At 43.1% G+C, this 26,197-nt stretch overlaps 3 protein-coding genes across 3 annotated transcripts in view; 1 reads left to right on the top strand and 2 right to left on the bottom strand.

Moving 5' to 3' along the window:
* Mnn1 (menin 1) overlaps positions 1–1,527 on the top strand; it is a 53,573-nt gene extending 52,046 nt beyond the window's left edge. The window contains exon 12 of the transcript XR_011229353.1: positions 1,413–1,527. The gene's annotated coding sequence lies outside the window, so the exon portion shown is untranslated. The remainder of the gene's footprint in view (positions 1–1,412) is intronic.
* Positions 58–21,521, bottom strand: ChLD3 (Chitin and LDLR binding deacetylase 3). Its single transcript, XM_045743834.2, has 11 exons — positions 21,242–21,521; positions 8,718–8,879; positions 6,988–7,092; positions 4,964–5,113; positions 4,555–4,670; positions 3,179–3,384; positions 2,915–3,036; positions 2,261–2,490; positions 1,974–2,144; positions 1,394–1,525; positions 58–1,084 (listed from the first exon to the last, which is right to left on the bottom strand). Exons 1-11 carry the CDS (start codon positions 21,300–21,302, stop codon positions 938–940), a joined length of 1,602 nt encoding a protein of 533 aa, XP_045599790.1. The 5' UTR covers positions 21,303–21,521; the 3' UTR covers positions 58–937.
* Positions 21,522–22,921: 1,400 nt separating this feature from the next.
* On the bottom strand, positions 22,922–24,564 carry LOC138367568 (skin secretory protein xP2-like). Its single transcript, XM_069329268.1, has 2 exons — positions 24,556–24,564; positions 22,922–23,998 (listed from the first exon to the last, which is right to left on the bottom strand). The coding sequence occupies exons 1-2, from the start codon at positions 24,562–24,564 to the stop codon at positions 22,922–22,924; spliced, it is 1,086 nt and encodes a 361-aa protein (XP_069185369.1).
* Between the last annotated feature and the right edge of the window lie 1,633 nt (positions 24,565–26,197).

Here is a 26,197-nt window from a genome sequence, read left to right as displayed (position 1 = left end):
CCGTCCTTTGGCAGTTTGGACTAGAAAATATCTGCCCGTTTCATATTTCAAATGATAAAGGCAACAGAGGAATTTAGTTCCTGTTGGTAACTGTTAAATTGTATATGGAAACCACAACAAAATATATGAAGTTGTTAGTTTTAGAGATCTGTTCCAGAAGGGTGTACACTAATCTAAGCATAGCAACATCCCCATTTCAAACCCAAATATACTTGGTATAGACCTACTAAAAAATATACTCCCAATCCCCCAAAAAAGGAACGTCTCAATACCATGAAAATAACACAGGTGAGGAGCGCTAGTATACATCCTTTACAAATTGCAGAACAGTTTTGCCAGTATGAACCCACCTTAAAGATAGTGGCCAAATGATTGCCTTTGGAGTAGTTGAAGTGGATTTGGGAGTTGCCTGTCATTTACTTCAATCTTATTCTGACGATTTTATAACACATTCTTCGTACTCAAAATTATTGAGCAAATGCAAAAGGCTTTATGTAATTTTATATTTGTTTCATATTTTATTGCATTATATAGTAAAATTTTGAATGCTCCAAGCTTTATTTTATGAATGTTTGACGTAGTCTGACAAGTGATGGTTCCGAACAGATATTAAAACACCACCAGTAAGCCTGTCATAGGACTGTTAAATCTCTTGCTTGGATCAGCCTGTGTCGAGCTGTACAAACACATTTGCTACCATCATAAAAGGGATGTCTAGTAATTACAGTTTTTCAACTGTGAATAAATGATAACTTTCATCTAACAAAACCACCCTTGGTGGGCATGCAGTTCTACAATTTGGTCTTCCTCAACTATAATGGAGTGGGAGGGAGGTACACTATAAAAATCTTGCAACTCTTCTGTTTTCTCCCAGAGTAAACTCCCGGAGAACCTTCTTCCCTTCTTTCGCTTCCATTTTTCCTCAAGTCATCTTATCTTACAAGTCAATACCAAACTCATTCTTGAGCCACGGGTAGACATCAGGGCACTCGAAGCATGTGTGGAGATAACGGTCACCTCGCAACATCCGGTTCTTCAGCTTGCAAGACTTAGGGATGCTACACGCCTTGTCCTCAGCCGGCACCTATTGGGCCATACAGTTAGCATGACAAAATGCAAGAAAAATTAAATCTTGTTGCAGGAATTTTTTAATACTCTATCCTGGTGTGCACAGGTGTTGAAAGACATTAACCAGATTGAGACTGCTTATACAGTAATACAATCGAGAAGTTGTGTGATAATTTATAACTTTGTTATAAGCAGTTACTATATATAGACTAAGGGTTGGAGGTGAGGCCAAATTTTGAATGGCAGACAAGTGTCTGTCTGTCTGTGAAGACATGCCAAAAGGGGCAAATCTTTTTTAACATTTATTACGAGGAGCGTCACTTACCACCTGCTGGCACTTCCAGGGCTCGAAGCTGGCCATCTGGGAGTTTGGTGTGGGTTCCCTCATCCACTTGATCACCTCCTGGTTGTTCACCACCCACACATCAGGCATCTTCACCAACTCGTCCAGGAATCGCTGTCAGTACATAAGAAACTCTTAACAATTTAGATTCTTTAATACTTTTCTCTTTCTGCTTTACAATTTTTTTTCATGTTCTACAAACCCTGCACTTCCTGTAATTTTCTCAGCCCCGTGGCATTTATTTCTCTGTTCCTCTTCCTAACCCTACCCTTATTCCATTATATGCATTCATCCTGTTTCTTGCTTTTCTCTTAGGCACTTCCATTATTCCAACGTTCTACTTGTAATTTTAGCAATATTTAATAATATTGTTTTCTCCTTAGGTGCATCCATTGTACATCTTATCTAGAGCATACCAGTATCTGAATGTTCCCTCCTTCATAAGAAACAAGATCCGGTTCAATCCCTTAAAAAAACTGATTTGCCTGTATCCCTCCACACACTACTATATCTGTGTAAGAAAAAGAGAGGCAGAGACCAACCAACCTTCTCGCCTACTGACCTTCATTGCCTTCATGTTGTGCTTGGTCTTGAACCAGATGGTGTGGAAGTAGAGGCCAAGCGGTGCCCTGTTGGTGTTGTAGTGTCGGCGGAAGTTATGCATCAACATTTCATACACATCCTCCTCGTCCGTCGACGGTGGGCACTGATCCATCATAGCGCAGTAGTACTCCTGCAAGTCCAACAACATCCTTTTACAATTTCATGGGAAAACACGGTATCGTTATGCAGTGTAGTGTACAACAACAACATACATACATACATACCCTCTGGTCTGCCAAAACCTACCCCTGCCTGAAGTTGATTGAGCACCATCTCCCATATGCCCGGAAAGGATCTAGAGGGACAGCGCTGGCTTGTGCCCATACACTTGTGGGGCATCTTGTAGTCGAGGGTGTAGGGCCAGAGTGGAGGGTTGGAGAAAGGCGCAGCCATCGAAGAGTCATAGATGAAGCCAAACTCCCGCATCATGATGAACTGTCTGTTCCATCCCACACGCAAGAAGGGCACACGAACACCTGAGGAGCAATCCCATGAAGGTGAGTGGCGAGTGAACAGTGTGTTTGGCTAGCGAATGTGAGCCTAATACTCACGTACCCTAGTACGTACGTAGACACACACAAAACAACAACAAAACTTGCATCAGGGAAAGGTGCTGAGTAGCACCTTATATGGATTTAAATAGAAATATTACAAAATCCATGTGGTTTGTCATCAACTTCACAAATACTATACATACACTGTGCACATACAGGAACAGGTAGTGTGCGCTACTTGTCACCGTATATTACACTATTCTTTAGAGACGTGCCATTACTTAGCCGTCTTTAAAAAGTGAGTTAAACTGAAATTTAACCATCCCTTCCCCCCCATTCCAGACAATCTCTAGCGTATATCACCCTGAAGTGTACACCATTTCCAGTGGCTTTACCGACAACTCACCCCAGAGGTCCTCCATGCGAACGCCCCCGAAGCGGTTGATAATGTTGGCTTGGCCCACAAACTCGTCAAACCAGTCCTCGATGGTGGCGTTGTTCGTCCAGAAGTTCTCTGGGCCCTTGTGTCTGTATAGTGATCATCCAAGATAGGAGGAACTATATTAATGTTCAACCAAAATCTCTCTACCCTGTATATTGTTTGCATTACTCTGTACTCATTTGTATGCTCTGCCCAAAAGTCAGCCCCAAATCGGCCAGACCAACATACGTGATTGAGTGGACAGCAATCTCGTGACCATCGTTCCAGAGCTTCTGAGTATACTGGTAGTTGTTGTACTCGTGAGAGACATAGAAGGTGGCGTGGATGGGACATCCATTGGGATTGGTTCTCTCTCCATTGAATAGCTGTGCATATAGGTCCCAGTTCTCGTAGTTGATGGCGTCATCAAACGTCAGTGTCACCATCTGGGGAACCTGCAGAATGAGGGCGGGCATGGTTATATATGAAGTCCCAGAGTGGCCATCAGAATGCGCGCGCATAATTTAAAGTGTCAGGAATTCGTAATTACCTGAATAGTTACAGAATGAGCTACGCTCGTAGTGTCCCATCTTTTCGATAATCTTTAGTTATGCGACTCAAACTACTGATGGTTTTTGATATCCACTACCTTCTCGATTAACGTGTTCCATCCTTCTACAGCTCTTCGTAAGACGAGAACTTATGTTGTTTTTTTGCATTTTTGTGTCATCTTGAATACATGTCCTCCTGGGTTTAAAGTTGCAGGTTTCAAAAATTCCTTATTTATGTCTTCCTGATACTATTTTGTACGTAGTGATTATATCGCCTCTTTTTCCCTCTATCTTTGGCATATTTAACACCTTGCCTCTCCTTGTAGTATATATGGAAGTTGTGTTTTGCCTTATATGGAAGTGTGTGTGTGTTTCCTTATATTCCTTTGTACCTCGCCCTGGCCTGGTGACGCTCTATTACTCTCTCATCTATCCTTATCTCAGTTATGGTATTTGTGCTTGGGGCACTACTACCCAAAATCATTTACGTCCTCTAATTACTCAACACAAAGTTGCTATCAGAACAATATCTAACTCTGGCCCCAGACATCACTCTCTCAACCAGTTCAAGATGGAAACTAAAAACTACCTACTAAACTCCATGTAACCTATGCAGGCGATGAGTCACAATAACGTGGCTAAAGTATGTTGACCAGACCACACACTAGAAAATGAAGGGGCGACGACGTTTCAGTCCGTCCTGGACCATTTTCAAGTCGATTGTGAATGTAGTCCATGTAACCTACCTTACCCCTAAATGTCAACCCATGTCTTACCATTGTAATCAATGCTGTTTGTTGACCAACTTGTATAATTGCTATTCTCTGCCTTGCCCCCCCCCCCCTTTTTTTCAACACAATTTATACTTTTAGCTCAATTACTATTAAGTTTTAGTCGAAGTGGTTTTTTCCCCCCGTCACCTTGCCCGAAACGCTATGCGTACTAGTGGCTTTAGGTATTGTATGTACTACCTCTTATCTTTAAATCCAGCTTTATGTATGTAACTCAATGTATGTACCTTTACCTGAATAAAAAATCTAAATCTAATGTGGAAGGGTGTGTATGTGGGCGTACCTGTGCGGGCTCCATGTTGCCTGGTATGAGGGTACCATCACGGGAGCAGAAGCACCAAGGAAGGGTACAGTTGCTGTAGTCACATCGCAGAGCCGCATTCGGGTCGTTATCCGCATCTATCAAAGAGCCAAAAATAAATAAATTTTATCCAGATCGACAAATCAAATAACTTGACACTAGTGTGTGCTATTAGAGCAGCCAAGAATCCATGGAAGAGTGTTATTATAAATACTCATCTCTCCTACAAGAACATAATGTTATGGATTTAACGAGAAACTTTATGAAGAACTAAAGATTCAATCCTTCCCATAGAACTCTTGGGAAAAACTAACTGTAAAATTACCCTCGCAGAGGAAGATTCAAGAACTTTGAAAATAAAAACGAGATGTGTAGAGAGGGTAGGACTCACCACACCAGCCCTCGTCAGAGCTGTCCTTGCAGTCAACCTGGCCATCACAGAAGAGTTCAGATGGAAGACACTCCCGGTCCCCGCAGGCGTACTCTCCGAAGGGACACATGGGCTCCTCCGTCGACAGCAGCGGCCTGGGCGTCGTCAACTCTGTCAGGAAAGGCCATATAAATGACAAATTAATGGATAACAATTATGTACAGAAAATTACTAAAGGCTAGCTTACATAGGCCAGGGTATAAGATAATTTTACTAATGCTTACTTTTTTCAGGCTAGTATATTCAAACTAAGTTCATACACTGTTCCTTCAACAACTTCATATAGGTTTCTACTTTTTAAAAAAGTGTGAGACCGATTTATCAATAAAAAAATTCTGGCACCAACGTTTTAAAATAAAACTAGAAACCCAACGAAGGCCCCTGACAAGTGCACGGTGGTGGGTTCTTGGGACCACCGCCCTGTAAAATGACATTGCTGACATTAATCTCTTCTTAACCGAGACTTGAGGTTTACTAAACCATGATTTAGCTGGGACTTTTTATTACCTGCTGATAAAGACCTGATCAAATATATAGAAAAAAAATAAGAAATATTCAAGAATATTATTATTCACAGCATACCTAACATTTCCTAACCTAACGTAACATTTAAAGAAATGTGTAAATATTCCATTCAAAAATGACCTATCATAAATTTAAGCCAAATATCTCCAGTTTGCTAACTGTAGGTACTAACTGTTGTGACTAATCTTTTCACCGCTGCCCACTGAAAGGGGGGGGGGGTAATTCCACTGAATATTTGCATAAATAAATTTGCAGGATAAACATCACTCTTGAGGTTATCTTCAGATGATTTCGGGGCTTTAGTGTCCCCGCGGCCCGGTCCTCGACCAGGCCTCCACCCCCAGGAAGCAGCCCGTGACAGCTGACTAACACCCAGGTACCTATTTTACTGCTAGGTAATAGGGAAATAGGGTGAAAGAAACTCTGCCCATTGTTTCTCGCCGGCGCCCGGGATCGAACCCGGGACCACAGGATCACAAGTTCAGTGTGCTGTCTGCTCGGCCGACCGGCTCCCTACCAAATATGAAATCAAATACCGGATCAAATATGAAACTAGTTCTCCACATGTCAGCTGCTCAGCTTACAGACTGTACTTGTGGTCTGTCTCGAACCCATTGTTGATATAACAATACTGTATACATTAAATTTTTGTAACTAGCTAATCAAGATTGTAATTTGCTTAGCTTATATGAATTTTGAGCCCATTATGAGCCTCTGTAACCCTTTTCACTACCGCCCACAGGATAGGTATGGGGTGCATAATAAATGAACTAAACTTAACGACTTTGTTTAATTTATGCGACGTGAGGGTTGAGCGCATCCGACCCCTCGATTGTCGTGGCACCTCAACAACAACGAAACACTGTAGGAGGCTGTTTATAGCAATAATAATAATTGATTGTGAAGTTCCGATGTTCGTAAACTCTCTAATAAACGTAAACAAAGCAGTCAAAGATTGAGAAAAGATGCACAGGGGCCAGATTCACCAAGCAGTTAGGCAAGCACTTACGAACCTGTACATCTTTCCTCAATCTTTGACGGCTTTGGTTGCATTTATTAAACAGTTTACAAGCATGAAAACTTACAAATCAACTGTTGTTATTGTTATAAACAGCCTCCTGGTGCTTCGGAGCTCATTAACTGTTTAATAAATGTAACCAAAGCCGTCAAAGATTGAGGAAAGATGTACATGTTCGTAAGTACTTCCGTAACGGCTTCGTGAATCTGGCCTCAGGTTCGTAAATAAATGTGCACATGCTTGTTGAATTCTGGCCATGGCTTCCCTGGCCACTCGTCTTACCCTTGTTCGCCATCAGTGTTAAAACAAATAAAAAATAAGCTAGATGTTACAAACATGAGGAGTCAGGCCCTCACGATGGTGATCAACAGTGTTATTATTAAAACATGTTGGCATATGGTAACAAAAATAATGGTAAAGGAAACCGTGAACATTAACTTACGAACATGTGTGTCGCAGTTGAACACCTTGGACTTGAAGTCACAGATCTGACGGGCGATGTCAAACAGCAGCCCGACGGAACACTTGAACTCGTATACCTCTTCGTCTGTAGAAATTGTAAATATTATTATACGGTAGCCTATGTGTTTGTTAAGGTGCTGGAGTCCACATACATAGGAAGGTGTATACATGTACAGGTGCTGGAGTCCACATACATAGGAAGGTGTGTACATGTACAGGTGCTGGAGTCCACATACATAGGAAGGTGTGTACATGTACAGGTGCTGGAGTCCACATACATAGGAAGGTGTGTACATGTAAAAGTGCTGTAATGTTGTCCGTGTACAGGAAGATGTATATGGATGAGAACTGGAAGCTCATCGGCACTGGAAGGCGATAGAAGTTTCCATACATGAGGAAAAGTACACAATAAAATCACAGTGGCGTAATATATCATTGAGAAAATCGCCGGAGCAGAATGGGGGACTGAACCAGTGTCCTTTAATGCAAAATGCACGCCATACCCCTGAGCCACGACCCGCACTGAAGGCTATTCAACCCGGAACATTACTGTATTCTTTAAGGATTCTGTAAGCCCCGCCTGTTGCCACACACAGTTTTTAAGTGTAGCCCGCATGGACTCTGGAGTCAATATGGAGTTCTCTACCATATCATGATATTCTTGTGACCTTTCTCCAAGTTTGCTTGTTTTAGTTGTAATGCCATCTGTGTTTGAGTACAGTATATTACTGTACTTTGAAACTCTCTGTTTTCTGCCCATTCTCACTCACCCTTTATCTCCATTCCGCTTGTGCAAGAATAAAAACTTGTTCTGTAGGTGGTGTTATTTCAATGAGGAATAAGAGAAAATAGACCACACACAACTTACAAATTAAGTGGAAAGGAATTACAGAACTAATAAAGAACGAGACCAGGGGTGGTTTTGGATAGTAAGCTGCCACCAGAGGAACACATAAAGAACATTGTGAATTTTTTATTATTATAATAATACAAAATTCACAATGTTCTTTATGTGTTCCTCTGGTGACAGCTTACAACTTTAGACTTGCTTTTCATTATATGGATGGTGAAATATTCAAGAAACTGTTCATGACTTTTGTGATATCAAAATTGGAATTGCAGCAGTTGTATGGTGCCCATATGTTAGGAAGCACATAAACTGGAAAAGTGTAAAGGTATGCTACAAAATGGCTTCCGGAACTGAAAAACAAGAGTTACGATGAGAGACTAGAGGCGATGAACATGCCAAAACTAGAAGATAGAAGAACAAGAGGAGATATGATCACCACTTACAAAATACCAACAGGAATCGACCAAATTGACAAAGAGGAATTCCTGAAACCAGCAACTTCACGAACAAGAGGACACAGATTCAAGCAAATGAAACATAGGTGCAGAAAAAATATTAGCAAGTTTTCTTTTACAAAAGTGGTAGACAGTTGGAACAAACTAAGCGAGAAGGTGGTGGAGGCCAAAACCGTCAGTAGTTTCAAAGCGTTATACGACAAATAGTACTGGGAAGACGGGACACCACAAGCGTAGCTCTCATACTGTAACTACACTTAGGTAATTACACACACACACGCACTGCATCCCACTAACTCCCATGTATCTATTTACTACTAGGTCTAAGCGAGGTAGCAGGTGGAAGAAACAACCCATTTGTGCCTCGATCGAGACTCGAACCCGGGACCGTGGACTGTGACTCACCGAGACAAAGGTAGTACTTGGAACACTCCCCGAGGCTCCAGACCTTCTCAGGGTTGGCTGACGGGTTGCGGTAGAACTCTCCGTTGGCGATGCAGGGCACGTTGAGGCGCAGGGCGCGCTTGTCCCTCTGGTGGTGGTGGAGGGGCGACGGCAGGCTGCCAGCTGCAACAGTTGGGGTTTACACACACATCCTTGCCTTCAACATCTTAAATAACTTATTAATGTTCTTTAATAAACAATAAAAATATTATATAAAATGTCTTAATAATCCTCAGAATCCCTCGCTTATGATTGTACTGATATATATTTAATATAATTAAGAGTAATACAACTAATTACAGATTAAACGAACACTTTTATTTTAGTTATTGACATTACGTTATAATGATTTCAACAATATCTAGGAACGATGCACACAGCTACAAAAGCATAATCAGGAGCCTAAGCCTTTTGCTGCGAGGGAAATACACTTATCTCCACAAATTATAGTCACAATGTACACACAATTATACAAGTTTAAATTTGTTCATAAATACTCTCCAGGATTGCAGCATACGAACTGGCTGCTTAGTAAACTATTATGGCTGCCTTAATAACCCTCGACGCTGATGATGGGCCTTATAGTCACACCACCAGACTATTATACAACTTGTATACAAGTTGCCGTAGCAGAAATATTTCAAGTTAACACGCCCGCGTTTGAAAGAACATACAAGGAAGTCCATGTAATGACAAGTTCTATCACCGCTAAGTGTACCCTCGCCCCCACCCACCCCCCTCTCAGTTCCCCTGCCACTTTCCTCCGGCAGACGCTAACTGCACGCCCCAGCTACACCCCCTCCACACCCCAACACAACCCACGCCTCCACCACCACCGACTTCTCCCCCGCAAGGGCTAGATTTCTCGTTATATCAATACAGGTGCACATAGTGCCTGCCAGGTGAGAAATCGGCTGATGACGACGTCGAGCTCTATACAACTGCTCTGAAGGCCAAACATCAGCCAATCTCACAAAATTAACATTTAATGACTGAAGTTCACGTTGAAACATCAAAACATTTATTTTGTGTGCTGCGTAAAGAAAGCCACAAAGCATACACCAATTTCTTCAACACCGGAAGAGAAAAAACTGGAGAAACATGATTACGAAATACAGAATATTTGAAGGAATCGACAAGGACAAATTATTTAGATGAAAGGGGCAGGGACGAGGGATACAGGTGGAAAGAAGTGCCTCAGGATAAAGCCAGTGAAGTGAAGAAGAGTTTAAACTATGCATTGAAGTGACACAAGCAGACTCCATACACAGAGTCAAGGAATGATATAGCAGAAAACACATTAGCCTAGTGAACAAGTTCACTAGTCTATTGAAAATTGAGATTCAGGACCAATGAGCTCAACACCCATGAGTACAAACAGGCGAATAATATCCCATAGAGTTTTATATACGAGTCGGGGTTGGTAACTGCGCCCATCATAATGAGACAAACATTGCAGCCAAATTAGAGTGTAACAAAGATGAAGTTGAATTAGACCCACACTACATCACCGAATGTCCAGTATTTAGATCATTCAGACCCGTTGGCATGAGGTACCTAGAGCTTTGCAATTACTTTATTCACTCTCGTGTTCTTGAAGATATCCTCATATTGCACCCAAAATTTGCCAGTGCAGGCTACTGAACATATGGCCTTATATGACTAACCATCCTGCGAGATGGGGGACTTTTAGTATTACTGCTACCTTATTCACTCTTGTGTTGATGATATCCTCATGATGTACCCAGCCTCTGTATGATGCATCACATACCTCTGTATGACTAACCATCCTGTGTGATGGGGATTTTTTAGCATCACGTAGCTAGCTTTTTGACACACTGTACTCCCCTTCATATAGTCTAGGGTAGCTGCACAAATGCAGATGTACCTAATATATTAATAAAAATAAGATAACTGTCACTACTATAAGTAAGTTATCACCATACCACTCCTTAGACAACATATATACCACATATTAATTTGTAGACGTCACAAGACGTTGGGCTGTATACCAGCAATTAAAACCTTTACAAATTGTATATAAAATAAGTAATTCACCATTTCATCTTCTTGCTACAGAAACAAAAGGATACTATAAAATATGAAAGTGCGTGAAAAGTATGACTGATGATGGCTGAAGGGAGCCGTAAAAGGCACACAATACAGCATTAACCCGGACTCTGACCTGAAGACGGCGGAGCCTCGCCCTGCCAGCCACTGAGGAATTACAATCACTGAAAATCTTCCTTCAATTACTGTCATTTTTATCGCAGATGACACTATTACATTCATTTAGGAAGGGAAAGACGAAGACAGGAAGTGAAATACGAGCGATAATGTTGGGAGAAAGCGTAGAGGTTGAGAGAGGTGACGCCGCCGCCCAGACCCGCTATAGCAGCTACCATATTAGATAACCCCGGCTCACGGAACATCCTCCGACCCCCTCACTAGTTTCTACCTCATCATATTCAATTGTCTCCAACTACTAAATGAGGACATGATGAGAAATTTTAATTTTCATCGGAATTATTGCAAAGGTTGACGTACGTCTGCTTGGGTTGGGACCTGTGTTCGAGTTAACGCCTATCAACCGCGAGAGGGTTATTAAGGCCACCACAATAGCTAACTATCCATCCAGCAAATATACTTTATTACTCGGCACACCTTTAGTGGTAAGTTACCGTACAAAGGTTTGGGATGCACTTCTTCATACCCTGATAAATATTCAGCCACCCAAGAGGTGGCACGGGCATGAATAGCTCATAATACATACCCTGTCTGGATCTGCTTTATACAGTTACTCTCCAGCTACTTTACTCCCAATTTATATATATATATATATATATATATATATATATATATATATATATATATATATATATATATATATATTATATATATATATATATATATATATATATATATATAATATATAATATATTATATAATATATTATATATATATATATATATATATATATATATATATATATTATATATATATATATATATATATATATATAATATATTATATAATATATTATATATATATATATATATATATATATATATTTATATAATATACTATATATATATATATATATATATATATAATATATTATATATATATTATATAAAATATATTATATATATATTATATATAAATTGGGAGTAAAGACGATGGAGAGACACAGGTGAAAGGAAAGTATAGAAATGGGAAATAGAGTGAGAGTTGCCCAGCTTGTGCTGGAAGCAACAAGTGGCAGCAAGGAAGGGTATCACAGCTTTAACAAGAGGAAACACTTGGAAACAAGTTGATCTTTTATAGATCTTACTAAGAGACGTGGTGGCTTGGCGCTTTCTCCTTATAGTTGGAAACATAAAAATACAAGAAGATTCCTAGGGTACATTAGTTTTGTTTAGTTACATTTGGGTTGATTAGTTTAAATTTGCTTAATTATAGGTGAGGGATAGCCGATTATAAGATTAGATTTCTTTCTTGAATATTAGGTTTGCTTAGACTATATTAGCTTAACATTGGATGTAAAAAAAGTAGGCTACGGCAAATTATGGTGGCTGGGGGATAGGTTATGTCGAAATGTTCAAGTCAGAGCGGCGCGCGCAAACCGCGTTGAACGAAAAAAAATAGAGAATTGAATCTCTAATATTCAGGAAATGTTCGTGATGATACATTACCCAAAACCGTAGCCACGTAGCCCAAATGTGCCTACTGTAGCTTACACCCTTAGTTTGCAAGACCAAACAGTTCACCACACATGTAGATTGCTTAAGAACACTTTAGTACACACACAGTTCCAGGGGCCCACATGGACTACTTCCTCCACAGGGTGGGTGGAGGACATAGATCAAAATCTATATAACAATAGATTTTGTCGGTTATACAAACAAATGTGTGTGCTGAAATATGTAGCGCCTTTCGGTATTGTTCATAGTGATTAAATACAATAACTTACAATATTTATATTATTATTGGACAATTCATGTTAGTGGCTTTGTAAGAATGTTGGCAATCATTTAACATTGGCTTCAAAGCCCATTGCGCTCGTTATTTAAATACACAATATTTTGGAAGAGTACGCGGTAGCCGAAGACAACCCTCAGTGTGTCATGGCTTCCTACCTCAGCCTTCAGCCTCATACACTACCACAGTACGTGTTCTTCTCGTACAGTACCTTTATTATTAATTGAATCCTATGTCAAGTGCTAAACCCACGAGCCACCAATGGAAGAAAACATTAATCAAGACCAATATAGTGAAGCATCTTACAGAACTGAGAATTAATAAGAATAGTAATGGTGGTGGTTGAAGTAGTGATAGTGGTTGCGGGAAGGAGGGACCAGGTGGTTTACACTGACGATGGAGAAAGTGCAGAGACGTGACATGTGGGCGCCAGAAACACAAGCAACGTAGGCACCTCCCACTCCACCCCTTCCCCTAATGAAGCCAGACACGCGTCAGAGAAAGTTATAAACAAATAATAAGCGGAACGGCACCTCGCGCCTCGGGGTTATATAGCATTTGGAAGGGGTCAGGATAAGGATTTGGGATGGCACGGGGGAAGAATGATGCCCAGCCACTTTGACGGTCGGGGATTGAACGCCGACCTGCATGAAACGAGACCGTCGCTCTACCGTGCAGCCTGACGGTAGCAAGACCCGACGTAGCCACCACGAAGGCGCTAAGAAGGAAAACATTCGTAGCTAAGAAGAAAAACCTTCGCAGGTACCTTCCTGAATCTGGCCCCTGACGGAAAGCTTCACTGCCATCCATCCAGTCTCAGGAAAATTGAGCGGAAAAGCTGTGAAGAGGAAAAAGGAGGCAATAAATACCAATTAAGCTTTCCTAACGGAGGAAAGTCTGTGCAGCCGAAAGTGACTTGTGCCGCGACAGATGCAGCCAGAGACCACGGGGGGGGGGGGGGGGATATGACGGAGGGGGGGAGGGTAGATAAAGTCTTCAGGAGGTAGAAGCACCACTCAAGACTCCCACTAGGTAATTATGACAGATGTCTGTCTTGTGGTCAGAGCAGTAACACTCCCCAGAGTGTTCACCTGGGGAGAAACCTGCCACCACACAATAGTTTAGACGCTGCTTTATCTGTCTAGTGTGCGAAGGAATGTATGTACAACAACGGTTAACACCGGTGTAGTCAGCAGCAGAGTTTCGAGGCTGTGGGCCCAGCATCGTGTGTCAGCGGCTGGAGAACACGTCAACATGGTCATCATCTGGCAGGTAATGACGACCACCAATAACACTTATGAGGTCAAGCGAAACACAGACTAAGGAAAATAATTGTGATAAACTAAAGTAATAGTTATATGAGTAAATAAACAAACTAATTGAACAATAGTAAACTAAACTGTAATGAACATTAAGTTAAAGTAAATAGAAGCTAATGCGTTATGATAATAAACTAAAAGTAAACAGTAGTAAGTGGCTAATAATTAACTATGAGGTGAAGACTATAGCGTACACGAGTACATGTACGTAGCATGATCGTGAAGTAGGCGCGTGCCCCCCCTCCCCGCTAAAGGACAACTAGTAATAACTTGTACTCATCTAGTTGTGCTTTCAGGAGTTGAGCTCTGGCTCTTTGGTCCCGCCTCTCAACCGTCAATCTACTGGTGTACAGGTTCCTGAGCTTCTCGAGCTCTATCATATCTACATTTGAAACTGTGTATGGAGTCAGCCTCCACCACATCACTGCCTAATGCATTTCATTTACGAACTACTCTGACACTGAAAAAGTTCTTTCTAATGTCTCTGTGGCTCATTTGGGCACTCAACTTCCACTGTGTCCCTTTGTGCGTGTACCACCCGTGTTAAATAATCCATCCTTGTCTACCCTGTCAATTCCCCTGAAAATTTTGTATGTGGTGATCATGTCTCCCCGAGCTCTGCTGTTTTCCCAGTGACGTGAGGTGCACTTCCCTCAGCCTTTCTTCATAACTCATGCCTCTTAGTTCTGGGATTAGCCTAGTGGCATACCTCTGAACTTTTTCCAGTTTCGTCTTGTGCTTGACAAGGTACGGGTTCCATGCTGGGGCCGCATACTCCAGGATTGGACTTACATATACAATAACAATGTACACATCTCCATTTGGCATTCACCAACACCCTCGAACACCTGTTGTGCTGGTCGTGGCTACATGTATTCTAACTCAATTATGTTTCCTTGCAGTTTGTGATGGGTAAATGTTTTGAGGAAACATTTTTATAATATTTGTCTATCATATACGTTCGCCAAATGCACTTGGTCATTCGTTTTGTAATATTATGCAAATGTATTATTATTTACATTATGCATAGCTCCAGCCACGTCGTTTGACAATATAATTTTGGCATAAATTGTAAATATGTCTTATTTCTGACGTCTTGCGTGTCGTAATCTGGAAACAGAAAACGGGCTTCACCTGGCAGTGTGGGTCACGGGCGGGGCTATTGGGCAGCGCCGCAGCGCCACTCATCCTGTGAGTGGACATACCGCCATAGCAGCATGTATAACACCCCACAATAGGAAGAAAATACGCTGGGTTCTTCATCCTGCCAGGTGGGAAGACGAGACACCATGAACGCAGTTCTGGTCCTGTAGCTACACTTTAATAATTACTTGTACCCAGACACAGCTGGGACTTTATTAACTGTCTCCGGTGAACAAATTATCAAACAATATAAAAATTTACCAACCCCTAAAGTTGCGTTATCTTGCGGATGCAAAGTGGGGTAATCTATAAAGAGTATCAATATATGACAAATAGTGTTTTCCTAAATACAACAATGTAGGTTTATTATGCTAAACATTTTTAATGTCTCTTAGATGTTCACATTCTCTTAGGTAGTGGTCAAGGCGGTGTCTGTCACTCACCACAGATTCTGCACCTCCTCTGCTCAACTGTTGTTCCCATCCCAAATCTCCATGGATATTTGTATCCAAAACGAATTCACGCTATTACTTATTCTTTCCAGTGGCCGCCACCTCTTCATCCATAATGATTGAGATTGCCAGCTGCAACCACATTGTACCAGAGCACAGATTTACTGGTTTGTGCTTCTATCCTCCTTTCCTCAGTTACCTTATCACGGTGATGCTGCCTGATAATACCTCTAATTCGTAGAAGTATTGTGTATGAAGTATTTAATGTGGTCTCCGCTAGCACCTTCAGCAGCCAGCATAACTGCTCGTTCATTTCCACAGACTCCAACATGGGAGGGGATCTACAGGAATTTGACGACTCTTTCCTGATTGGTCAGTACTCTCACAGCTCTCTTGATTTCAGCGACTATCGCGAGGTTCTCTGTACGGTTTCTCCTAAGACATTAATGTGCCGCGTTTGTATTAGTGCAGATCACTGCACCTTTGGTGTTTCTTTCAATGAAACTTAATTTCATAACAATGGCAGTTAGCTCTGCTTGTGTTGAAGAGGCAGTTCTCAAAACGTGCTTTTTCTTCATTTTCTTTTTGAAAGAAATTATTCCTAATTATAGTGTATGTTGTTCCAGCCCTTCAACTAATCCTACTAGTAGTAGAATTCGCTGAACCATCAGTGTAGATGTTATCCAATTCAATTCCGGCTTCTTTATAAATTTCCTCAAGATACTTATGCCTTATTTCTTGCGGTATAATGCTGGACTTTTTCGTTGTCATCTAGCTTATAATAACCTTCGATGGGTCATCCTACTAGGAAGGTAGCATCCCTACAGCCAGGAGCTCACGGGCTTGCTCAAGCAGGTGAAGTTCTTCCAGACAGCAGACTGATCGGTGATTCCATTTTTTGTTTTTCGTGTTTCCTCCTGTAAGTTGCACAGCACTCGGGTTTTCTTGGCAATATGGTTGTAGTGCGGGTGTCTGGCTATCTTGTAGTGAAGCGGCGACACATTGAAGTCACCCAAGTTTTCAAATTATATGACCAATATATTCAAAAGCAGTACTAACATCATCAGCAGCATCAATAGCAGTTGAAGTATGCATCGTAGCAGAAGTAGTAACTGCAGAAATAATACCAGCAGAAAAAACAATATAAATCTTAATGTGTCATCACTGTGTTGATATAGTGTTGATATCATAGTGTGTCATACAGTATGTTGATATAATATAGGCCATGGACCGCCTATTCGTTATCGAGAGAGAGTTTGGAAGTTGCCTCAGGTGGGGGTACTGTCCTAGATCACCAGTTTCTGGTTCCTACCCTTGGACCGCCTCGCCTCCCTGGGGGTGGGCAGGGTAGATTATGCGGCCAGTTGAGCTCTCTCTCATCTCTCCTGGCATCCATATCATCTTCACTACTTCTCCTTCGTTTCCCCTCAAGCAAGTCTTACAAATATTGCGAGTCTAAAGATTATAAATTACGCACACACACGCCACCATATACAGCGATGTACAGTAATGTATAAGACAACTAACCTACTTAAATAACGTAATCTGTTACAGTACACACACCTACACTTTCACACCTGTTCACAACAGGTGTACAGGTTTTCAGGAACCTGTACACCTGTTGATTGACGGTTGAGAGGCGGGACCAAAGAGCCAGAGCTCAACCCCCGCAAGCACAACTAGGTGAGTACACCTTCCCACCTACACAACCCACCCTCCACACCCTCTAAACACAACCTACCAAACCACACACAGGGGACGAATATGTAAAAACCAGGAGCAATACTTTAAGAACAACAGCAACACAGTTCGCCTTGCTCAAGACTAATTGAAACTGGTACACAGTCACATCAAGCGGGAAAAAGACTGTACACGCCCAGGTATTTAGACTAAACCAGAGACATGGGGACCAGAGACATGGGGGACCAGAGACATGGGGGACCAGAGACATGGGGGACCAGAGACATGGGGGGACCAGAGACATGGGGGACCAGAGACATGGGGGACCAGAGACATGGGGGACCAGAGACATGGGGGGACCAGAGACATGGGGGACCAGAGACATGGGGGACCAGAGACATGGGGGACCAGAGACATGGGGGGACCAGAGACATGGGGGGACCAGAGACATGGGGGACCAGAGACATGGGGGACCAGAGACATGGGGGACCAGAGACATGGGGACCAGAGACAAAACAGGGAGACATACAAGATACTTCCAGGAAGCGTTCAAACGAGAGCCTGAATACCTCTCTGAGGCAGAGAACACGACACACTCGAGAGAAAAACTAAGTAACGTGGAAGTTACAGCAGATGGAGCAATGAAGCGGCGTAATGACCTATATATGTTTGAAAGCCGTAGAATCAGTCTCGTACAGTGGTTTCTAAAGAATGTAGTGAAGCTCAGAGCAAATCTCTCAATAATCTAAAATGCTTCACCTGAGCATATAAAACTACCAGACAACTTGAAGATTTTAAAGACTGAAGACATACCTTCATATGAAGGGACAGACAGGAGGCATTAACCTTTAACACGTAGTGTCCACATTTCTTGTGACAATCTTGCATCAATTTGTCAGGAAGTTAATGGAAAATTTGGAACGGATATTTGTGATAGTGTCTAAGAAGCTGCAGGAATTTTATTACAAAATGTTAAAACGACAGCAGAGGAAAAAAAAAGAGAATGATAGGCTAACTGCATCTTTCTGGATTACTAGAAAGCCTTTAGTTCCACACTGTCTCCTGTGTTCCACACAGGAGGCAGTGTGGAACAGTATTAGTGGCTTTACAAAAATGTAAGAATTCTTTATATAAATAAAAAATAAAGTAATGGGGAATGGGAAATGGAGAAGGAAACCAGGAGGAATCTACAACGGCAACTACAGGAATCGGAAAGAGAAACTTGGGGGTGGAAATAATTACAGCACTAACATCAAAGGCACGCAAATTGGGTAACATCGGAACTATATGGGTCGCTGGCAAACATCAAAACATTTGCAATCCCAAATAACTTTTTTTTCAAAACAATCTTCCTAGCGTAGTCCAATCTTCCAATTTTCTTGGGAGCCGGTCGGCCGAGCGGACAGCACGCTGGATTTCTGATCCTGTGGTCCCGGGACCGATCCCGGGCGCCGGTGAGGAACAATGGGCAGAGTTTCTTTCACCCTATGCCCCTGTTACCTAGCAGTAAAATAGGTACCTGGGTGTTAGTCAGCTGTCACGGGCTGCTTCCTGGGGGTGGAGGCCTGGTCGAGGACCGGGCCGCGGAGACACTAAAGCCCCGAAATCATCTCAAGATAACCTCAAGATAGCGTATGTTAGACCAACAGTAAAATATGCCACACTGATCTGAAATTATTATTTTATGAAGCAACTGCTTTGGAGAAAGTGCAACTCCGGGCAATAAAAATAATTCCATAGCTAAATCAACTCACGTATCAGGAACGGTTGATGTTTTTCTTTATTAACAAGCTTAGGTATACCCAGCAATGTGTTGCTACCGTATTTCGTATGAAAGACCGGTTGAGGGCCACAGGGCAACAATGCAAACCAGGCATCACAAGCCGGACCTCATCGAAACTTAAAATACTGAGAAATTTGGAGGTTATCGATCAGGTATATTTCTTCAAAAAGTCAAATGTAACACAATCAGGGAACAACGGTTTCAAGCTCAACAAGCCACAATGTAGGACAAACAGGAGATAATTTTTCACCCTCAAGGTGAAAAATTGGAACCACCCATGGAACCGCCTACCCGCCGAAGCCGTAAATGCCAAAACTTAACTTTTAAAGTACTGTACAACTAGAAAACAACAAGACAAATGGGAAGATGAACAAATCCACATAGGCCGTGACGAGGATTCGAACCTGCGTCCGAGGAGCATCCCAGACGCTGCCTTAATCGACTGAGCTACGACATGGTTAAAAGAATTGAAACGTTTTTCAATGGAATGAAATGGATTTGTTCATTTGATACATCACGTTATTGTGATTTCTGTGTGAAATGGGAAGATCTTCGACAAGCCGCCGGCTTCCTTTCCTCGGCGAGGCCACTAGTGTTAGTGGCTTTTAGGTAAATAGGTAAATCAATAAAATTTAATAGTACAGAGGATTGTAATAAGATTAGTGCCAGAACTAAGAGCGTTAAGCTACGAAGATATGTTACAGGAACTAAATATCTCAACTCTTGAACCGAAAAGAAACGGATGGGGGTATGATCACAACATACAAGATACTGAGAGAACAGACCAGATGGAAAAGGACAACCAAGAGAAAACCAAACAAGTAGAAGTTGGAAACGCAAATTACAAGAATTCATCTTGTGAGATCATATATTCTTACAAGAATGTAAGAACTCTTGTATATATAAATAAAATGTGTTGAAGAAATGTAAGGACATATTCGTAGCCTGTACGCAATGACTGTATTTAGCTTCACTACATTATTTAGAAACCACTGTACCAGACTGATTCTACGGCTTTCAGACATATATAGGTCATTACGCCGCTTCCTTGCTCCATCTGCTGAAACTTCCACGTTGCTTAGGTTTTCTCTCGAGTGTGTCGTGTTCTCTGCCTCAGAGAGGTGATCAACAAGTGGAATGCACTGAAAGAAGTTGTAAAAGTCACCTCCAACCACAAATTTAAGGACAGGCTTGTCAAAAAAGTTAATATACCTCCCGTATACATCAAGGACAGAAGGCAGGGCAAAATAAGCTAGGCTTCACTCCTTCATATTCAATATTAGGTAAGCACACCAAGGGTTTTTAGCGCATGTCTCGACCGACTTCCTTAACATCAAATATTTTCAATATTGTATACATGTGTGGCTCAAGTTCAGACGCTAAGCCACTGTACAGGTTGGATGGTAGGCTACCAACCGACCATCTACCAAACTAAGCAGTTCCCTAGTACACAAAAAGTTAATAAACGCGCGCGATTTGACTGTTGCCGCCGGAGGCGGCTAGTTTATTGTAGGATGTTAACTATTTTCTGGTATTAAGTCCCGGTACTATTCCTGCAGACTGGCAACATCGTGGGCTCTTATAACCCAGTGGCTACAATATCTAGGATCAACTTCATTTCAACACCTAATCAACGTTGATTCAACATCAAACCAACGCCATTAATGGATATCGTGACCACTGGGTAGGCAAGAATTTAGTATTTTTACTAATGAGAATGTACGCAACTCAACTATTTTATCACCAGTAATGCCGTGTAGGTCATCAAAATAAATGTAATGTGGGTTGGAACATATTATTGTGATGATGAGCGTGTATTGTGAGAGACGGGCGACATCTGACACAGTTTCCTGCAGCTAGTGGTGTTCCCCTCCATGTGCTCTTCTCAGCTCCTCAGTTACCTCTCATATCTCAAACTATTGTATATACGATATTTACTTTCCTATGATAAGACATAGATTCATTTTGTGGACAAAGATGTCAATAATTGGTCTGTTTCAACCTCCAGAAAGATTATAAAGTCATTCTCAGTCAAAGGTCCCCGTCAGAAATGTCCCCAGAATTATTAACAGCAGCTAAATAAAATCAACCCACCTTGAAAAGTGGTTAATAAGATAATAAACTTACCCACAAGGAGGGCGGCGGACAGCAGGAGGAGACACGAGAGAAGTTGGTGTTGGCGCCACATGACTGCGGCGAGGAGTGTCGCCGGTTGCCACCCGCGGACCCTTTATATAACTTTGACTCGCAGAGGGGCCGCTCATGAGCGTCAACCCTTCATTTGGTTCTTAAAGACACCACAACAGCTTACTATCCAATCTGTATGCATACTTTAGTAAACTATCAATGCATACACACTAAGAAGCGGAAAACATATTTCGGTGAGTGTCCCCGCCAACCCTCCAGTCCCAACATACAACTAGCAGTCTACCCGAGGGCCGTTCCAGGTTGTGACTCAGGAGCACCAAACCTCCCAAATACCGCTCAAGGTACCAACCCTCCTGAGTATGGTTCAGAGGTTTTATTAACACTCCCGAGTGCGGCTCAAGACAGCCCGTCCTCATAAACAAGGGTCAAATATGTTAGTAAATCCAGCCGCCAAATTTTGTTTATAAGTGAAAACATGATTCACACGTGTGCAACCCCGACCTCAGCCCAGGCTTGTTAGAGTGGCAACCGTCCCCCTCCCCTCCCCTCCCCTCCTCGTCCAAACGCTTTCATCAGTTTTAACATAGTGTACTCAAAATTGGTTTGTTCATATTTCGATGTAAAGTTAGGTGTATTCATCTAGTTGTGCTTGCGGGGATTGAGCTCTGTTCTTTCGGCCCGCCTCTCAACTGTCAATCAATCCCATAGAGCGGCCATAGCGAGTCTGCCGTTAGTTAGACGACTTTATTCGGCTATACCCAAGAGTTCACGGGATGGTTATCGTCCGGAGTTATTGGGTGTGGACAGACTTTCAGTTGGTTCTGTGTGGGATGGGGTTCAGCGCTCGCCTTCCAGGGGGACACCAGGGATTACCAAGCATCCGCCTAATAGTTTGCGAACGCCAGGACACGTTCGGACATTTGTGCTATCGTTGGCCCTAAATTAGAAACATGAACAATATATGAGAGCATTTCATGGAAATCAACCTTCTCGAGAGCAGCTCCGGGGCGAGAACTCCTCTAAATGTATAAACTTCCTTAACAATGGCTCAGTAACATCAACCTTCCTTAGATTTGCTCAGTGGCACCAATCTTCCAGAGAGAATCTCAGGGGAACAAAGCTCCAAGAGTGACCGGATATTAACCCTCACGAGAGCGGCTCCTGCAAAGGTTATAACCCTCATGACGACGTGGCTCAGAATTCGCAGTTAACCATAAGTGGCACAGGAGCGTAATTCTTCCCTGAGGGAGGCTTAGCGGTACCATCCCTCGTAAGGGCGTGTTAGAGGTTCCAACACTTCCGAGGGCGACTCAGGAGCACCAATCCTTCCAGGGGTGACTCAGGAGGATCAATCCTCTCGAGGGTGGCGTAGGAGCATCTATTCAGCTGAGGGCGACTCGACAGGTCCACCATACTTCCCAAAGGCGACTAAGGAGCACCGCAACCCTTCCGAGGCCGACTCAAATTCTACCAACCCTCCCGAGGCCGAATCAGGTTCTACCAACCCTTCCGAGGCCAACTCAGATTCTACCAACCCTTCCAAAGCCGACACAGGTTCTACCAACCATCCCGAGTGCGACCCAGGCTATAGCATTCTCCAATAGGCGACTCAGATTGTACTTACCCTTCCGAAGGCGGTTCGGGATGTACCCCCCCCCCCTAGGGAGAATCAGGTGGTGCCAACCCTCCCGAGGGAGACTCAGGTGGTGCCAACCCTCCCGAGGGAGACTCATGTGGTGCCAACCCTCCCGAGGGAGACTCAGGTGGTGCCAACCCTCCCGAGGGAGACTCAGGTGGTGCCAACCCTCCCGAGGGAGACTCAGGTGGTGCCAACCCTCCCAAGGGAGACTCAGGTGGTGCCAATCCTTCTGAGTGAGACTCAGGTGGTGCCAACCCTTCTGAGTGAGACTCAGGTGGTGCCAACCCTCCCGAGGGAGACTCAGGTGGTGCCAACCCTCCCGAGGGAGACTCAGGTGGTGCCAACCCTCCCAAGGGAGACTCAGGTGGTACCAACCCTCCCGAGGGAGACTCAGGTGGTGCCAACCCTCCCGAGGGAAACTCAGGAGCTGCCAACCCTCCCGAGGGAGACTCAGGTGGTGCCAACCCTCCCGAGGGAGACTCAGGTGGTGCCAACCCTCCCGAGGGAGACTCAGGTGGTGCCAACCCTCCCGAGGGAAACTCAGGAGCTGCCAACCCTCCCGAGGGAGACTCAGGAGCTGCCAACCCTCCCGAGAGAGACTCAGGTGGTGCCAACCCTCCCGAGGGAGACTCAGGTGGTGCCAACCCTCCCGAGGGAGACTCAGGTGGTGTCAACTCTCCCGAGGGAGACTCAGGAGCTGCCAACCCTCCCGAGGGGAACTCAGGAGCTGCCAACCCTCCCGAGGGAGACTCAGGTGGTGCCAACCCTCCCGAGGGAGACTCAGGTGGTGCCAACCCTTCCGAGGGAGACTCAGGTGGTGCCAACCCTCCCGAGTGAGACTCAGGTGGTGCCAACCCTCCCGAGGGAGACTCAGGTGGTGCCAACTCTCCCGAGTGAGACTCAGGTGGTGCCAACCCTCCCGAATGAGACTCAGGTGGTGCCAACCCTCCCGAGTGAGACTCAGGTGGTGCCAACCCTCCCGAGTGAGACTCAGGTGGTGCCAACTCTCCCGAGGGAGACTCAGGAGCTGCCAACCCTCCCGAGGGAGACTCAGGTGGTGCCAATCCTCCCGAGGGCGCCCAACTACCCGCTGCCACCTACAGACATAACTTCTTAAACTTGTTCAATTACACACTGTAAAACGAATTTTGTTCCTGGGTAATAAGTAATTGTTTATGCCTAAAAATAAAGAAAATTGCTATTATTTCAATTATTACCAATTTTCAACGTGAAAACGAGTGAATTTGAGTATTTTCCGTTTTCTTTGGCGTCCCTGTTGTACCAAATTCAAGCATTACAGGGAACCTTGGTATAAAATCAGTGGCGACTCATCAGAATGCCGTCATTTTGTAGTCTCCTATGACCTCCCAACCGTACTCATTATCAAGGCGTTCAGCAAGATCCTCATGCTGTTGTAATTAACTTTGAGGTGCGCAGAGTGAGGCAGGGGAAGACAAGGGAACGTGTCCCCATTATGGACACCAAACCCACAAATGTGAGAAAAGAATTGACAACGTTTCGGTCCATACCTGACTATTATCAAGTCGTGCATTACAAGAATTCTTATTGGTCTTAGACTGAAACGTCATAAATGCTTTGATTTTCAGATTTTTGGATTGACTGTCCTATTTTCATCCCCGTTGTTGTGACTCACTGTTCCCATTATGGAGTTACTTAATTTAAGTTTACTCTGGAAAGTTTGTGGGGACTAATAGCTATTTTATATACTTTGGAAGAGTAAAGAATTAGTAAATAACATTTAATACACAGGAGCAAAAAAGTTACACATATTGTTATTTTCATATAGATTATAAATTTACAGATTGATTTTTAAGCATATAGATTAAAATAATTTTAAATTAAATTAAGCAACCATGCAATATAACACGAAAAACGGACATTAACTTAAGTAATTTTATTGAAGTTTCTTTTATTTTTTCCATGAATAGCAAATAGTTTTTTAATATAATACCAATCAGAATTAAACGTTATATTTAGACATGTTTTCTTCCTTGAAAGTGAAAATTGTAAAAGTAAATGGAAATCTGGTAACTTTTCTCGTCAGTGATGAATTGCTACTCACTTGCTCCCCCCCCCCCCCAGCCCCCCTCCCTCTCCTATTTGTCCACCGTCTTTATATGCCTTGACTTAGATTATTCATTTGGAACAGCACTGAACCTCCGAAAGATAACTGCAAGCTGTTTCTGGAAACAGAACGATTGATATTATTATTTTGTATTCATTATAAACTTTAATAATAAATTACTATTATGTTAGACATGGAATGAAGCCAGAGCTGAGTGCCAGAGCCTTCATGTGGTCGGTTGGCACCTTACGTGAGTCAGCCTGGGAGTGATGACCTCTGAGGAAGTGATGTTCTTAACAGTGACACAGACAGCATGAGGCTAATGGCTGAGCACCTCAGTAGAAGGCTTCTGGTTGTCCATGAAGACTGGCCAGGCGGTGAACCTCATCAACAGTGACCTCATGTGTAACAATAAGGCCAACGACATCTCTTTCTAAATCACACACAGACAGTCAGTGTGCACACTGTTTACGGGCCATAACAAATGAATTAGAAGAATCGGGACAGGCGACAACTGAAGTGTCCCAGGAAGACCTGAATTGGCAGCAGACTTCATCTAATACTCGTGAATACTTCATACTACAGACTCCTGAAATTTGTATCAATATGTATAAGGTGATTCATTGATACCACAATGATGGCATCAATGAAGTGAAGATGAACCAAACACAGTTGGCTTCCTTCTCGACTCACACTCCGGGATCCTGGACTCTTTATTTCCGAGCGGGACAGAAACGGTTGGGCGTGTTTCCTTTTACCCAATGCCTCTGTTTACCTAGCCGTAAATAGGTACCTCAGAGTTAGGCAAAAGTTGTGGGGGTTGCATCCTGGGGAAGGTCAGTAGTGTGCCCACGAGGGAACCTCGATACAAGTCTAAAGTATTCATCTGAGCTGACCTGAGGGCCCTATCTATCTAATGGCCTCGATGGGGACAGGAAGCCAGTGTCTTGTCCCAGGTACCCCCACTTTTACCGGGGATTCTTCTAACCGGACCTTGAAGTGCATTAATGTCTTAGTATTGACAGTTTCGGCGGCTAGGCGGTTCCATGGGTTTATAACCTTATGGGTCAAAAAGTATCTCCTGTTTTCTGTCCTACATTGTGGTTTACTGAGCCACAATGTCCAGTTTACACACACTGACAAAAGATAACGGAGAAGCAGCTTCACAAGTCCAGCTGAGCCTGAAGGCTCGTCACCAACCTGTCCACCA

This window comes from Procambarus clarkii, chromosome 22 (assembly GCF_040958095.1).
Source record: "Procambarus clarkii isolate CNS0578487 chromosome 22, FALCON_Pclarkii_2.0, whole genome shotgun sequence".
In the NCBI taxonomy this organism is placed as follows: Eukaryota; Metazoa; Arthropoda; class Malacostraca; order Decapoda; family Cambaridae; genus Procambarus; species Procambarus clarkii.
Note: the sequence above shows the minus strand (reverse complement) of the source record. Positions and strands in the feature narration are given on the sequence as shown.

What these genes read in the sequence shown, in the direction of transcription:
- ChLD3 (XM_045743834.2), bottom strand. Translation starts at nt 21,302, where the DNA reads ATGTGGCGCCAACACCAACTTCTCTCGTGTCTCCTCCTGCTGTCCGCC. An exon ending in CAAGTACTACCTTTGTCTCG is followed by an intron (nt 7,093 to 8,717) that starts GTGAGTCACAGT and finishes CAATTTCTACAG; the next exon opens with ACGAAGAGGTATACGAGTTC. An exon ending in CAACTGCGACACACATGTTC is followed by an intron (nt 5,114 to 6,987) that starts GTAAGTTAATGT and finishes CTTTCCTGACAG; the next exon opens with AGTTGACGACGCCCAGGCCG.